Source organism: Megachile rotundata, chromosome 5, assembly GCF_050947335.1.
Source record: "Megachile rotundata isolate GNS110a chromosome 5, iyMegRotu1, whole genome shotgun sequence".
NCBI classification, from domain to species: Eukaryota; Metazoa; Arthropoda; class Insecta; order Hymenoptera; family Megachilidae; genus Megachile; species Megachile rotundata.
The window spans coordinates 17,222,596-17,240,090 of NC_134987.1; the positions used below are offsets into that span (position 1 = coordinate 17,222,596).

Genomic DNA, 17,495 nt, shown 5'->3' on the forward strand with positions numbered 1-17,495 from the left:
TGGGGACGCCGAAAGTAAATGAAAAACCGTCTGCAACATCAAATGTACTTTTCATTTATTTGACTACTTATCTTTACAGATTAAGTCTACCTTAATGCTAAGATACAGCTTTCCCATTATGTTACCTCTAATCGAAACGTTACGATAATACTAAGTATAAAATAAGCAATAGAGCTTATACTGGTATGTAGCAACGACTTAAGTACCTCTACTTAAATAGTATCCTTTTAAAAGTGCCGGGAAACGTCGTCCGTGTCGTCGACGAGGCTTGATCACCGTCGCCGGTTACCAAACTTTCCCTTTCGTCAGAAATTATATTAGACAAGCATCGAGGTTTCTTCTGATAAGGATAATTAATTGCAGCCATTTGTTCGTCGATCGAACATCGTACCATTTTTCATTTTCATTCTGGTGCTCTTCTAACGTTAACTCTATCTTGCAAATTGTGAAAAAAGAATTAGGCCATTTCCTCTCGTCTCTCCCCGTTCTTTTTGCATTTTTTCGTGTCTGCTAATTGAAAATTCGCGGCATTGGAAATCACGTTTTATAGATACCTGCTCGAGATCAACAACAATGACAACGATTTGTGTGATGTACAATAGAAAACAATAGATCGCGGAACGATGTTCAGTCTTTGAAGAAATGCAACTGCAGCGACTAATTTGATGAGTCTTCGTGTGAATCGGATGAGGCTTAAGCTTAATCCAGAGCGGATGGCTCGTGTTTTATATAGCATTACAAATGCTGTACAATATATATTTTGTGTGTGTTTTATTCCTTTTTTTTTTTTAAATCGTATTATTACGCATAAGAAATGGACTCACGATTATAAAACGCTACTTTGACGCAGATGAACTCGATGGATTCTCGGTGTTAACGAACGCAGCTCTACGATTTCGCTACAATGATTTTATTATTCTCTTTTATCCTGCTTCTCTTCGACTTCTCCTCCTCTTAGCATCATTTTTCTTCTCTACAATCTCTGTATATATATTGACTTCTTATCGATTGATTGGAAAAATTGCATGGCCGCGGGAAGAGGCAGGCGACGACGATCGTTTCTCGAAGAGTTCGTTCTCTTTTTTTTTCAAAATCGTCGTCGTTTCCCTCTTCCTCGCCGCCGCTAAATACTGAACAGGTTTACGATTCTAAACGACTAAGCGTTCGAGTAAGTGTTATTCCGCGACGTTTATGCGTCATTTTGTTTCTTTCTCTCTCATCCGCCCGTGATTACGCTTAGAAACGTAGAACGTTCGATTAATCTACAATTGTTAAGTACTTCTACGGGCAGCTTCGTATCTAAACGAACCATTAATCCTCGGATTTTTTTCATTTACTTCTTTTTTTCGTCTTTTCGTTTTTTTTTCTTCTCTTTGTCTCTTTACACGAAATACGATCGCACGTTTCCCCGCGTACAACGACGCGAAAACACGTGGCCGATACACGAATTGTACAAATCTTTGCTTTGTGTGATTCGTTTCGATTATCAATAATCATTTAAGTACGGGTGAAATGCAACCACGAACTTCTGTGATCGGAGCACTAATCAATTATACTTGGTAATCAATATTAATAATAATTAATAATCATGAGAATAAATTGTAGTTATAATCAATATAATAATTATAGGCAAACCTTTGTTGTAGCGTTGTACTTAGCGTTATTTAAAATAGTAGCGTTATTCTTATGTATAATACCGAAGTTCGATTACGGACAGAGAATTGATTTTTTTAACTTCCTTTTTTTATATATATATAATATATATATAATTTTTTTGTTCATATATATATAGCAATATGGAGGGAATTCACTAACAACTTGCTCGAAAAGTGCAGCATTCTCACACACCTATAAACAAATATAAAAACTCCTCTGTTTAAAATCTTTTTGCTTTTCTCTGTTCCTTTCTCTCTTTATCTATTTCTTTCATTCTCCACGCTACGCATTCTTACGCTGCTTTGCGTTCTTGTGCGCACGCGAATTGTTTCATCGCGCATCTCCTGTCATTTGAATTTCCCGCGGCGCTGGCAACGCGCGAAGCGATTCGAATTCAAAAAAGGCGCATCGCCGAAAGATAGGAAATGCGGATGGAATGTCGTGCGTGCCGTAATTCATTGCATCGTCCCTTTTTCTCATTTTTTTGTTCTTTTTACTTTCATCGTAGCGAAAATAAGGTGTCGATAGTATGCGTCTGTACATTTAAGTACACCACCGAGCATGGTAGGCTTCGCTAAGGACAACAGCGATGTTAAAAAAAGGTCTCCATTACTCGTGGTTGGAAAATTTTCAGTTTCTAAATTAGAAATTCTTAAATTATTTCTGAATTTCCAAGTTTACAAATTATCAAACGCTCCCTCGAAACTTTGAAAATTTGAATGATTCAGAATTTAGCAACTCGGAAGATTGAAGCTTACATTTGATCCCTAAAAGCAAGTTAGAAGCTCTTCTCCCTTTCCTTGTCCTTTTCCAAGGGAAGCCTACGTTGCAGCGCAGTGTACAATATGTGAAATTAATATTATCCGAAGCACCAGGCACGATACTCTTCTCACGCATACATTACACAATCTCGCATCCTCGTTTTTTTTTCATTTTCTTTTTTGTCCTCCATACACGCTCTTCTCGTTGTCTCGATCTTCTTTCTCTCGACACGCAAACGAAACGATACGAACAATCATGCATAAGCACGCCCATAACGAGTAGCAGCGATAATACCATTTTAATTAACACGATTGTTGCACACGTAACATTGTCCTATGCGTGTATAAATTGTACGATTAACGAGCGATCGATTCGCCAATGACGGCGTATCGGGTGCACAATAATAAGTACCGAGGCTAAATGCTTTTTTCCTTAATTACACGTTACATCGTGGTATTTAGCAAGCTCAAGAGTGATTGATCGCTATAGAACGACGAATGCACCATGCACTTACTTTTACATCTACCACGTACGACAGTACTGTATATGATTTATTTAAAGTGTATTTATCGACATCTATGAAGGAATCGGGGACCGCCGGTAATTCGCGACGCGTCCAAACCGCGCGCGAGTCCTGACTAGATACTTATCCTGAGACGTTCGCGTATTTGGGCAATTTTCCTCTCGTTCTTCTCCCTGTTTTTTAAGTACTTTTGGCCGCATCGAATCGCGTGATCCGCGAAATCGCGCAGCGCGGAAGAAATGCGTCGCGAACGATCACCGACGAGAACCGTGACACGCTCGTACCGAATTATTCTCATTTAACCCCGTGTTCCTCTCACACTGTTCTCTTTTCGCGCCCTCGCTCCTCTTTGTCCTCCTCTTCTCCACGCTTGTTCTGTTACCTCTGACCCGAAATCGCGTCATCGATTGTCAGCGAAAGGAAATATGTCGCGATCTAGAACAGTGATGCGCCGACCAAGTGCTCGAAGGTCTCGAGGCTACTGATGTGCATTTATGCAGATTACAAATTTTTAACATCCAGACTTGTAAATTTACAAATTTAGATTTTCGAATTGACTACCCATAAAAATCCTCAAAAGCCCGTCATTACATGCCTCGTGTCCTCGCGAGCACTTGTCCATCACTAATCTGGAACGACTATAAAAAGAAGAAGCTAGCTAGCCTACTTAAAAGTGAACAGTGTACGGTGCTACGCCGACCGTATCGCATGTGCAAACAATTCAAGCTATGCACGCGATAAAAACCTTTCACGATACTATTCACGCTTTCTATGTAATACTTGATGAACGCCAACATTGTTCCAAGGAAGAGTGACTAGCATTCGTTCTACAGCGAGTTAACGATCTGTCTAACTTTCATTCCTACATTCTCCTCTTTCTTTTTCGATAAATCGCTCATCCGATCCTCGCATCGTTTACCACCGTTTTTTCTTTTATAGTTACATCGTTCCTTTCCGTGAAAATGACGGCAATCTGTCCCATTCGAATCGTCATACGGGCGACACGCTCACACACGAACAACACGCGTTGAGAATGAATTCGGGATCCATGTGATTCCTCGTTTGTTATAAGCCTATTTATAACGTTCTCTTGCTGATTAATTATAACTCGCGTGCGAAAATACCAAGAAATATCCTCGCAAAGTTAAGCTGGACGGCTTTGATAAAAATTAGGATCTCTTCCGAAGGACGTGAACATTTAAGGGATTAGGAAGTGTTTGCGGGCTGATCGATGGTGGTTTGTGATGGTTCGTGTATACGTGTTTGGGGGCGATTCAGCGTACGCGGCATTGCGAAAGAAAAAGCATCGATCGTCCCTTGCGAAAGTGCCCTCTTGTGCAAATGTGAATACTCGAGAACCATGCGTGTGTACGAAATCTGCCTTGTATTTTGTTTCGCCTGTGTGATGTATATACGTGTGGGTAGCGATCGAAATGATACCGGATCAATACTGCCAATTCTATCCTGCAAATTATGATACTTTATCGAATAGTATCTACTAGAATTAATGCTCGTTAGATACTTCGCGACTGTGAACCCCAGAGCCAGAGGGTCGATCAAGTCCACTTCCTTCATAAAGTGACGATTGGAATTTTGCAATCTTTCCGATAATAACAATTATTTCTAATTAGTGTACTTTTTGATAATAATGGATCTTAAATGCGACTCATACTCTAGCTTTGGAGTCCATAAACATATCCTTATGGAAGTATTGATATTTTATATCCGAAATTAATTTACTTTTATCAAAGAGATAACCATGTAACAATGTAATAATACCTTAACCTTTAAAACATGGGAAGTTTCTTAAGTAAAACCATATGAAAGGGTCACTTGCAACGACTTAATATCGTTTCAAAAAGAATCAGTATCTAAAGTTCTGATACTGTTCTATCGAATACTTTGGTGTCGATATCGCTTCGATCAGTACGTGTGAATGTGTTACTACATTCTTACGTGTCTCGTTAAACAGAACTCACTAAGTGCTTAGCCGAAGAAGTGTATCATATCACGAGCAGCAATCACGACACCGGCAATGGAATGCGATTCTCCTGAGCAAGGAGTACACGTTTCGTTGCCTCGTCTTTCGCTCATTCGCTCGTCATCCTAGCGCGGAATATGTACGTATTTATATCGTATATGCATATTTATAGAGATAATCGTATTTACACGGGACGTTATTGGCATCGTGGCTGCGACATGGCCGCACCCTTGACGCGCTTCGAGGCGGAAAGACAGCGCGACCTCGTCGCGTTTGCGATTCCTTGGTCGCGAGCGTGCTGTCCGAGGATCTCTTCGCTGTATCCTCGAAGGACATGGTCGATAATCGACCTTCGAGTGTTTGCAAGCGTACAGATAGTTCCGAGTGTGTTCGTAATTGACTAGCGGTTCCAGAGAAACGTATCTGCTTCCTTTTTGTCGCGAACCTTTTCCTTTTGTGAAGGTTCTGCAAGGTTGACAGCTCGAGGACACGAAACGAACGTTCATTAAAACACGAGTCTCGAGTCCTCGCTCGAAATCGCGGAATAACGCCTGATCAGCACAAAACCCTGTGCTCGAAATTCTGTTCTGCACGCCTGGTCGTCGATTCACGGAAGCACTGCTTGTCTCGAGTGTTTATCTCGTCGCGGGAAAAGCGAATTTCTCTTTTTTTATTGCTAGAACGCTGAATATACCTGCTGCTCGCCGACTACTCTGTTCTGCGCCCACTACTTGATTGTAATAAACGGTTACGAAAGCGTCGTTGCTCGTTGCTCCTATCTGTAAACTGTTCAAAGCCGCATCGTTCACAACGATCGGTACAGTAGATCCGACCTCGTCGCACGATGCGTTTCTTCGAATCGTAGATCTGTTTGAATAGAGTAGTTACACATAGGATTATAGTGAAAATGGCTGTTGCGTGGCTGTCGTCGTCCTGTGACCCGTTGTTGAAAAGAATCTGTCGTTATTGTGCAAGGAAGTCAAACAACAGCCTGGCTATGCTTGTAGCTCGCTCGGTTTTGCTAGACATACGCAAAACAGTCTCAGTAGCGTTGCTGGAACTCGTGGTGCCATCTGTTGAAGTCGATGTGGAATATCACGATCGATCCGTTGGCCAGACCAGCAAGTAGAAACCTGTAACACGGTATTATGGTTACGATGAACAGACTATGAACTCGATAAAGTGGCTAAATTACTTACTTTTGGTCGTGAGAGAGTGCCAAAGAACGGACACTGCTTTCGCATGCCGGAAATGCGTACAGAAGAGCTAGATTGAACGTCCTCCAAACTTCTACGATTCGTTTGTCACCACCTGTCATTAAGTACTCGCCGTCTCTGCTTAAAAGTAGACACTGAAAGAAACGAACGTTGGAATCGAATTATGTTTTAAAGGAGTTGTGTTCAGTGCAAGAAATATGCCGCGGTGATGTTGCAAGATTGCACTATTACTTATGGGAATTTATAAGGTTCGGATAGTCTTACTGTCACATCTAACACCTATGTTACCTGAAGGTTATCATTGTGTGACTCGTGGCGCAGGCGTTTTCCGTTTATGGTGAACGCAGCTATGTGACCACGTTCGTAGTTCACCACAATAACACCTTCCCGCGACATTGCGATATTTTCAGGCGAAGAAAATCCATTTGGTGCCTCCAGTGATCTCAGGAGATCTCCGAAAGTCGTGTGCACAAGGACTGGTCCATCTATGAACACAATATAATTGGTTTATTAAATATGAAAGATAAAATAATACATTGTGTCATGAAAGAAGTGAGTTACTGCGTACAGTAAGAACCGGAAACGACCAGGCCCAGCTCTGCTGATATAACGACAGCTGTCACCGGTTGCTCATGGCCCGTGAGAGTTGCCCTCGGTGCTGGAGCTTCACCTTCTCCGACTATCGTCTGCGTTCTTGCGTTCCAATGCCACAATAAAACGGTGCAATCGGCACTTCCGGATGCTATGTAGCAGTCGGAAGTTATGTTGCACTCGCTGCGTGACAAACACGTGACGACTCCGTAATGGCCAAACACTATCTGCACGATTTTTGCTGTAAAAAATATATCGTTGTAAATCATATGCAATTACAATCTTACACTGTTTAATCAAAATAATTACCAGTTTCGGTGGAGAACACGCGGAAGCTATTATCCCAAAAGCCACAAGCGACTAGGAATCTGCTGTCCACTGTAGTAACGAAACAGTTGCTTCGAATCGTCAGTTTCTGACTGAAATTATCTCCCAAGTGTCGACGTAGCGTTGGATTCGAGCTGTTCGCCGCTTGTGCTGCAACAAACACATCGATTATAACGATATTTTAATTCTAAACTGTTTTTCGGTACTTTTCGTTTTGCTTACAGAGAACAGGGTCCATGGACATCGGTTGATTCGCAGCCTGAGCTTGAGGAGTGTCCGCGTAACTCGGCGATTGTACAGAAGCTGCAAGTCGATTCGTGTTAAATTTTATAGAATATGGATTATATTAAATGTATAGAATATATTAGATTTCGCTGCTCTCGCTGAAACGCGCTAGATCTTCACCGCTTACCAGCGTAATTAGTGTTCCATCTATTAACAGCGAATTGCTGTCCTGTGGTAACCGTAACGACCGACGGCAAAGGCAATTGGGGATAAGTGTTGGCAGAGATGTGACAAATCGGTGAATTCGATGGGAATTTGATAGTCATGCACACGTCGTCCGGGATACTCGAAAACATCATCGGCGACTGCAACACGGGTGGCAACGTCTTGTCAAACTTTGCGGTACTCTTCTCGTTTGGAACGATTGAACAGAAAGAAAAGCGTGCATTGTACGTGTGTGTAGGTAAACGCGTTTCGCTCGTGATTGATTTTAAAGACTGGACACGTTTGAAGGTCCGTTTCGAAAAATCTATTTTAACTTCATCATGCGATTCATTTAAATATCTGGAGAGACATCAACGCGTTCACTGCGGATGAAGCAAACTCATTTTCGCACGATAAGATTAAAATGACACTAAAACTAGGATCCATAGTTTCCACTGATCAAAATGGTACTAGGGTAACTGAATGTAATCATCCTCTGTCAAAAGAGGACTGTTTTGATAGTCTAGCTTATACGTGGAGCTATCTGTTTCTTTCTAAATCGGATACCTACGATACATTGCACACTCTTCCTGTTACAAGGTTCTACGAGATACTTAAACTTGACTTCACTAATCGAAGCATGGAGTATTGTAAAATGAACGTCGTTTACCAAATGCATGGCGGAACTCCTCGGAGGGTGGGGTTCCATCAAAAGTTGCGACGGTGTTTGACCAAAGTTGCGTATCTGATTCTCTATAGCTTCCCTCATAACTGGGTCAGTTATGGTGTCTAGGTCCACGCTACCTTCGTATGTTAAATAATAGAAAACGTTTGTTGCTCGAACTGCTTCTGGACCTGAACAAAAAGAAATATTATTCATTCCATCTTAGAACTACTCAAAATCTTTTCCCTCCTTGTAATAACTTTTCAATCTTTTCCAAATCAGCTGCGTTTCAGAGGTTTGGAAGATTAAGTGGTACTTTTCCATAGGTTTGTTCTCACGGATTCTTGGACCTTCGATTTCTGGAGGTCTGTATTTCCGGTTGGCTGTACTCTTTCGTGCAACTGGCTATAAACGTGTTGCGTATTAAGGGTGGCACGCATTGTCGCGTCGTGCACACGTGCCTAATTGGTTGGGACAAGACCGAGAGGAAGCTAACTAAAAACTAATTTCTTCCATACGCGCGGCAAGCGCCGGCACTCGGTTTCTCGGTTTCTCGAGACATCTTCGAGGAAGCGCCGGATATAGAGGCGCCACCAGCAATTACCATCGGCAGAAATCTAATTTGACTAGACTCAACGTGTCCCAACACCCGGTATGGTTCTCTTACCATTCGCGTCATTGTGTGAATCTCATTATACTTAGAATTTAGTTTAAAAAATTATTGCAAACGTAGCTTATTTATCTAATATCCTTTTAGACTGTGTATTTAGCAATTTTTTAATACAATATTTAATATAATTTTTGTTGCGATCATCGTATCTTTGTACTCAAATTTTATAGCCTGTTTTAAAAATAAAATCTTACCTTTCTGTTTGTAACCGAATATCAAATCTATCCACTGATGCAACTGACAAGACACGAACTCCGACTCAAGTGCCTGAGAAAGTTGAAACACAGAAACATTTTATTTTAGAAATCGTTATTTTTCAAGTTTTCAAGGAATTATAAAATACAATTTGATTCAGCGTTAATATACCATTCGATTAATTCGAATAAATTCTTCCGGCGACGATGCCCACGGTGGTAATTCAACATCGCCAACCGCGCTGCCATCTTCTTGCCTACCCAAGCGATACCGATTGCTGTTCACCAGCATTTCCGGTAGGAAGAAGAACTCCGGAATAAGCTCCTGTTAACAAGCAGAATAATTTATGATCCTCGTTAGAAATTCATTCTCGAAAGATAACAATAGCACATGCATCCGTTATTCAAGATTAACGAATTGCTAAATTAGAATAAAACGAACCTTCACGTCGGATGTGTCTCGCTGACAATTCTTCCAGGATAACGCGATCGAGGAAAATAATCGATTCGGATGGTCGAATTTACCGCCTTGGAGCGCCAAGAACATCGTCGTCATGGGTTCCTGTAACGTAAACAATTTTACCATAGTCAAAATTTTATGTCATTGTTATAATTAACAAAGTTAACTGTAGGTATAACTGCGAATACATTGCACATGTGGCTACATATCTAGCACAACCAACGGTGTACAATGAACGTGTTATTACATTTGTTATTACAATGTACATGTTGAACATTGTTACAATGCTCATTCTTAACACGTGACCTCCATGGAGTTCATATGTGAACACCTCTGCAAATTCACCTGAATTAATTATGTACATCGAAAGAAAAAAAAGGAACTTATCGTTGACAAGGATCTGCACTGACAAATTAAAAAACGAAATCAAAGAACTAAATAAATTTCTTCGTCCTTAATAATCTATATTATAATATATCATATGACACACGACTTCACTATGGCAGTCACCGTAATTAAAATGTAACGTAATTAAAATCTTGAAGTTACTGCACGATACAAAATGAGAAGACCTCTCAAGATCACAACACGAAGTCCCACTAAATAAACAACTAAGATGCTTTTCATCGAGGCATAAAACAAGCAGGGCTTATCTCGGCGAATGACAGAAGATCTCAACATCACCGTGCCAAAAGGCGGTCTCAGACACCGTGTTATACGTTTTCACGCTGAAAGTCTTATCCATCCAGTGTCAATCATTCGTTCGACTGACAGGCTGATGAACGTTAACGGAAGGACCCCCCGTGATCAACGTCAATTTCACGCGTAGGCGTGGAACTTGTATCCTGATTTACAGTCATAGCATGGGTAGAAAATTTTCGACAAGACAAACCGCTCGCAACGACCCAAGGGAAACGAGCATGTACTTTCGGTCGCGTTTAGCTTTTTACAGCTTCACGACTCGGTACCGTAACCAGAGCGTTCACGGTGTACACTCGAGAAACAACCCGAAAGAGACAAAAAGCGGTGCAGTTATACAGCAGTAAATTGTTTACGACGCAGTATATCGTCGCCTGAACAGCGGGATGTCCTCAAGGTAAGGAACAATAAAGATGCTTATTCGCGATGATTCGCATGTAAACGTGGAGGATCATCCTCATTCGACCGTGAATCATTCCAGTAAATTTACGTGGAATTAAAGCGTCGTCCCGTGGGACATTATTTGTACCGAGAATATAATCGTGATAAATCTCAATTTCAAGTTTTTCATAGATAAAATGCTCAAAGTACTTAATCCGACTTTCGGTGCGTCCTGTGCTGATTTTATTTCGTTTAAATGAGACTTTTATTTCCTTTGGACAGACTAAGTATTCGATGAGAGACAAACGCTCAAAAAATTTCAAATTTTCTAATTTTCATCACTCATGCTATCATTCGTAATAGAAATATTTCGAATCGTCGTGGGATTTGATAAGGTGTTAACAAAGTCGTTAACGTAAAAACGACGAGTATATTTTTACATCGAATCCGCGGAACGTCGCCACAGAGGAAAATGCAGCAGAAAACAAATGTGCATATTTAACGGGAAGGCGGGTTTCGTTGACTCGAGGGCGTTCCGACGCCCCCAAATTAGTTTGCAGACACTACCGAATGCGTCGCTTAAATTTATGGTTCGAACTGGACAGGTCTCTTAAATAGACGGTCCAAGAACGGACGATGTTGGGGTGTTTCGAGGATGCGGCTCTCGAATATTTACAAAATATCGAATCAAGTCTCTTCCCAAAAATTGCTCAACTTGATACACATTTAAATTCATTGAGTCTTCAAAACCTGCGCTCTAATTCGATATCCCTGAAACAGCAGATTTTCGATTCGAGTTCACAAACGATAAATTTGAAAAGAACGAAATGAATGATAGCTCGTGTTCAACGAGTAATCCGCTTAATACATTGAAAATATATAGCAGAAGCTTACCACGCGTATCATCCAGTTCAAAACAAAAGCAGCGGTAGAGTAATGGGTGCCATAATGAAAAGGTGGTATACTGTCGTGTTCCCAACTTTGAAAACGTTCCTCAAAGTAAGCCCTTCTGCTCGGATTCAACGCTCCAATCGGCTGTAACAAGTCATTAAACAATCACAGGATAATTGCGGCATAAAATACAGGATTTTTATTAATATAGTCTTATTAGTTACCTTTGATAAGTCGCGGTAATTGCTGGGTAAACTGAGATCCAGCTCCTTCGTCTCGTAGTTTGTCAACACCCAAGGGAAAACCGGATATTGGTTCAAGTCATTATACGTTCGACCTGAAAGGTAATTTACATTTAATTACTTCGATTCATTTCGCTATGACACATTTATCACTTCCGTTCGTTTTTACTTTAACATTGCTGGCATCAACGTGTGCTAACAGCAAAAATATCGAGGAGCGCTGTCATAAATATTGTTATTCTCGAGCGCATGCAAATAGGTCGAAACGTAAATCAAAATATATTTTTCTTAAGTACTGATCATTATAAAAATGTGTAAAAATACGCATTGCGAAAAAAATGTTCTTTGAAAGGTATTTAAGTATTCGAAACGATGTGGAAATAAAGAAGTGAAAGCAACGTCGTTAAACTAGTCTATCATTTCGGTAACATTGTTCGAATACTTCTCTCAATACAAAGAAATCCTATTCGAATTTTACGATGCACCCACGTATCACTAGTCGCGTGGATTCTCTTCGAAAGCCTGCGGTACCAAAAATAAACGAGTGGTTTATTCCTTCCTTTTAATGCGTATAATCACCGGCCTAATTTTTTTGTCCGACCCTCTCAGCCACGGTCACTTTTCTTTCCACCCTCGCTAGAGAAAGAAAGAGATTATACCGCGGTTCGCATCTTCTAATTCTATTTTTACAAAATACGCGCCGCGGTTCAAAGCAGCATAGCAGCGGGAAGAGAGGTGTTCCGTTTAGTAAGCGTATAACTCAGAGCGTGACGGCTAATCGTTCCTGAAATTGTCACTTCTGGAGGTCTCACTCTTCCATCCCCACCCCCTTCAGAATCCCATTTCGAGATGCATTAGTGACGGCAGCACGGCTGCAAGCCTGACTTCGTCTAATCTCCTCCCCTGTCGCTAATTAAAACCCGTCAGCAAGTTTGTCAGCGGGCGTACCCCTCGCGCCGGGTCGTTTACGGGCGCCGTTTAATTCGTGCTTCTTCGTTCTACTTGGCTTCCTGATTCGTCCATGCACGTCGACTGCAATCTCCTCTTCATCGACCTGATTGTCGTGAATTATGCTCTTCGTTTAATGGAATAATTACGGAACATGGAGACTCCACATTTCTTACTACACAATCTTTTAGACGGGACTAACATTTTTGACAAAATCTATAATCAAGCAGCGTATAACTTTCCACATACGTGATGTAGGATGTTTCATCTAAACACTCGAAGTAGAACAAGTCTAGTTTAAACAACTTTAGCTAGAATATATGAATAACAATTTTATTTTAGAACGTACATATGAGCAGATAAAAATGCATATGGATATATGTATATGTATGTTGATATAGTATGTATACATGAATATATGTATATGTCTATTGATGTAGTCTGCATATGTGGATATACGTATATGTCTATTGATATAGTATGTATATGTGAATATATTCATATGTGTATTGATTTAATATGAATATATGGATATATGTATATGTTTATTGATATAGTATATATATATGGATATATGTCTGTGTGTATTGATATATTATGTACATATGAATATATGCATATGTGTACTGATTTAATATGCATATGTGGATATATGAATATGTTTATTGATATAGTATATGTGTATTAATATAGTATGTATATATAGATAAATGCATATGTATATTGATTTAATATGCATATGTGGATATATGAATATGTTTATTGATATAGTATATGTGTATTAATATAGTATGTATATATGGATAAATGCATATGTGTATTGATTTAATATGTATATGTCTATTGATATAGTACATATACATAAACATATGTATATGTGTATTAATATAGTATGTATATATGAATATATGTATATGTGTATTTATACACATGTCTAAAGTATACATTAAAGACCATATGAAGCATATATTCTTTGCATCATCCCCTACATAACTCAGCTTTAACTTATGCAATTCAAACCCTAGTCTAATAAACTGTTAAAAATGTTAAGTGAAAGGGTAGCTTCTATTTCGCAATGCTAATCGAAAAAAGCAGTCCACAAAGGCAAGAATAATCACAAGAAGCCGCAAAAGTCCGTGGCGCGGCCCGAAAGAAATTCACCGAATACTCGATTCGTTGGCGAAGAAGAATACAAAAAACACAGAGGAGAGGACTCGGCGGCGAAATGGCGGTGCACCAGCCCCCTCGTAGTTACAATGCGTCGTAAATCGTGATGCTGCACGACCGACGCTGGGACGTAAATAATAGTAAGGCCGCGTTATGCATCAAAGTGATTATTAATGGTAGCGTCCCGGTGAGTGAGCGTTCACGAAACGTTTCACGACAGCGGAATGCCCGCGACACACTCGTCCCTCGTGTCTCCACCTCCGCGAGCCCCCTTCTGCCCACAACGCCCTTACTTTTTTACCTAACCCACCTCTCTTCCATGGTGCAACGTTATAATAAGTGCCGCTCGCGACAACACGCTCGTTTTTAACTCGCCACTCGGCGGGATTTAAGAGGACGCGGAGGTGGCCAAGAAAAATTGACAGGAAGTGCTGCGAAATGGTTACAGCTTCGCAACATTTGGCGAAGTAGATTCGCAACATCTGAGTAGGTTCAGGAGTGGCCGCGCAAGCTTTCGATTTAATTGATTGGAAAGGAATTTCTGATCGATTTAGTTCAAAGTACTCGAATGCTTGAGAAATTGAAAAAACTTCCAAGTCTCGGGTCGATCGATTTATATTTAACGCGGATCGTTCCTTGTGTCTATTCCAATAAATTTCAATCGACACGTCAACATTTTAAAGAGCGTAAGTTACCGCGATAGCCATTACACGGAACCTGAAACCCTACGGTGTCCTTTCTCAAACTCCCATCACGTTCGACGCGAAATATAAACGACACGTTCTCTAAGTACCTATTGTTCGATCGAAAGTAACGACCACCGCAGAAACATCGCGGCCAATGATTCACGAGCCTCTCTTCCGTAATACCAGACCCGAAATTTATCCTGTTACGTCAATTATCAAAATACTATTCGGACAAGTTAAATTTCATTAAGGAGAGGCCGCTCCGAGAAAAGGAACGAGACACCGGTGGCGGCGGTATGAAAGATACACCCACGCGAACATACACGACGAACACGGAGCCCATCGTATTTAAAACGGCCCTACTGTCATTAATTTTTAATAAACCGATGCAACCGAGCAAATAAACAACTAGAAGGCTCGCATGCACGAGCCTGGACGCAGGACCGGTTCGTTTTCGTAACGTGTTCTCCCGCCGGGCTTTGCCCAATTGCACGCTGCACTGCCCACGCCCTTCCCACCCTCTAACCCCCTGGATGGACTATTTATTCGTGCAATTAATATATAACGCTCGTAAATACACGACCACCCTACAGGGTCTCGCGGTGTTCTCATCGATGTACGAATAATTACGCGTCCGCGATCATCCTCGTCATTAGGGGCGCGTGGGTAGCCGTAAATTCTATCTTTACATAATTCCAACTCCGTGGTCATTTCTTTATAATCTTGCATTAAACGATCCTCTATTAGTACCGTCGGTACTGGTGATTTTAACGTCATCGATCGAGGTGCAATTTAATTTGGTGCACACAGCTGTAAGATGTTGATTACCCACGTGTGGATGACGTTAGCACATGTGTTAGCTATATGTGGACGCTTGAATTTTTATGAGAACCACCAGTATCAGTAATATCAATAAACTTAGCAAAATCAGAGATATCAGAATTATTCAGTTATGGTTAGTCCATAAATTTATTTCTGAACTATGAATTTTCTATGAATTTATGAATTAGTCTATGAATTTTGAGGTTAAAGGTAGGCAACGTTGAGGAGTTCTATCGTTGACTAACCCTACGTTCGGTGTTTGTCGAAACGACTGATGGACGGTGATCCGGTAAAAAAGGTGAGGGTTGTCGGTTCTCGAGTTTCATGATTTAGCCCGCGACGTTCGCGAGCCAACAAAAGGGAGGCCGATATTAAACCGAAGGAGAAACAAAGGCGCGGCTTCCATTCGGCTTGGTAACGTGGGGAAGCAGAGAACACCAGTCCCCCGAGAGAGGATTACCAGGACCCACGAGCTAGGGATTACTCGTATGGGGTGGCTAACGGAACACGGAGCTGATTGAGAACATCCCTAATACGCCGCGACAGATTCCATCCGCCCGTGTGCAGCCATAGACGTTCGTCCCTCTTCTGTCTCGTTCCTTTGCCAGCTAGTTCCTTTCTTTTGTCTCGTTCGAGACCACGCTGAAATCGAGAGACGATCGACCCGTCCGCAGACGTCGCATTTTCTTTCCGCAACCGGTAAGCCGATATGATTTTTTGCCCGAGCATCCCCCTTTTATTACCGTTGCGGAAAGAACGAGATTTTATACCCCTCCGAATGGAAAATAAAAGATATACGAATGGAAAATAATTTGTAAAGATTTCACACAAAATTGATGGAAATATAGAATTTGGGGATTGGTTGAGATCTTTATTTTGATAAACTTGATCTTTTCCGTGACGTATGCACTTACCTGCAATTGTATTCAAGAACATGAGATACTCGAAGTTAGATATCTCCCTTCGCTGCCACTTCTGCGTCATGTTTGAACTCCTCATTAATTGCCGAGGCGACATCATCGACGCTCTCCTGCAAGAATAAAATGATTTTTAGATGCACTGAGTAGAAGTACGAGGTCTTCATTACACTAAAATCTTTTAATAGATTATGCAACGTTATACATAATCTATTTACATGTAAATCGTCTCAATTAACCTACGGATGATTATAAACCGGTGTAATTACTTATTAATGATTCCAACACCTATGTCTGATGCGAATAGTTGATAAATTATTACCCATCTAACCAGTTTATCCGATGTATCAACTACGGGATATGTAGACACTGGTGACGAAGGTGTGATAGTGATTTGCAGATTCACTCAAAGAAATTATTTGAACGCTTAGATCAGTAGGGAGAACAATATTGAATTGGTGCTTGTTAGATCTTCAAGCTTCAAATTTGGAAATTTACAAGTTTGGGATAGTTGGGATTTGGGGATTTGGAAAGGGAGTTTAGGAAATTTGGGGATTTGGGGATTTGGGGGTTTTGGAGATTTGGGGATTTGGGGATTTGGGGATTTTGGGATTTTGGGATTTGGGAATTTGGGATTTGGGGATTTGGGAATTTGGAGATTTGGGGATTTGAGAAGTTGAAGATTTGGGGATTTGGGACTTTGACAGTTTTGGAATTTGAGAAATTGGGAATTTGGGGATTTGGAACTTGGGAGATTTGGGACTTGAGAGATTTGAGACTTGGGAAATTTGGGATTTGGTAGATTTGGAGCTTGAGAGATCTGGGACTTGAGAGATTTGGGAATTGGGAAATTTGGAACTTGGGAGATTTGGGACTTGGGAAATTTGGAACTTGGGAGATTTGGGATTTGGTAGATTTGGAACTTGGGAGATTTGGGACTTGGGAAATTTGGAACTTGAGAGATTTGGGATTTGGTAGATTTGGAACTTGAAAGATTTGAAACTTCGGAGATTTGGAACTTGAGAGATTTGGAACTTGGGAGATTTGGGATTTGACAAATTTGGAAATTTGGAAAATGTAAAAAACTAAAAATTTAAACTTGCAGAAACATCCCCATTCACCATATCCCAAATTTTCAAATTATGAAACTACCCACGTATCCCCACAAGTGCACCCCCTAACTCGATGCATCCTCCATCGTCCATCGCCTACTTAGGTCATACTGCAATTCCATCTTGTACATTTCAATTGAGAAATATTCACCGCGC

At 40.8% G+C, this 17,495-nt stretch overlaps 1 protein-coding gene across 18 annotated transcripts in view; it reads right to left on the bottom strand.

Annotated features, from left to right (window-relative positions):
• Positions 1–38: 38 nt before the first annotated feature.
• rg (A kinase anchor protein rugose) overlaps positions 39–17,495 on the bottom strand; it is a 395,524-nt gene continuing 378,067 nt past the window's right edge. For 12 of the 18 annotated variants that reach the window (XM_076532111.1, XM_012285404.2, XM_012285403.2 and 9 more), the window contains 14 exons: positions 16,225–16,340; positions 11,670–11,782; positions 11,449–11,589; positions 9,457–9,576; positions 9,187–9,339; positions 9,015–9,087; positions 8,157–8,341; positions 7,470–7,689; positions 7,280–7,360; positions 7,040–7,207; positions 6,708–6,971; positions 6,428–6,624; positions 6,122–6,273; positions 39–6,055 (listed from right to left, as the gene is read on the bottom strand). In XM_076532111.1, the coding sequence (XP_076388226.1) occupies positions 5,965–6,055; positions 6,122–6,273; positions 6,428–6,624; positions 6,708–6,971; positions 7,040–7,207; positions 7,280–7,360; positions 7,470–7,689; positions 8,157–8,341; positions 9,015–9,087; positions 9,187–9,339; positions 9,457–9,576; positions 11,449–11,589; positions 11,670–11,782; positions 16,225–16,340 (2,074 nt within the window). In that variant the 3' untranslated portion in view covers positions 39–5,964. The remainder of the gene's footprint in view (positions 6,056–6,121; positions 6,274–6,427; positions 6,625–6,707; positions 6,972–7,039; positions 7,208–7,279; positions 7,361–7,469; positions 7,690–8,156; positions 8,342–9,014; positions 9,088–9,186; positions 9,340–9,456; positions 9,577–11,448; positions 11,590–11,669; positions 11,783–16,224; positions 16,341–17,495) is intronic. The other 6 variants (XM_076532120.1, XM_076532118.1, XM_076532119.1 and 3 more) reach the window with 1 other exon arrangement.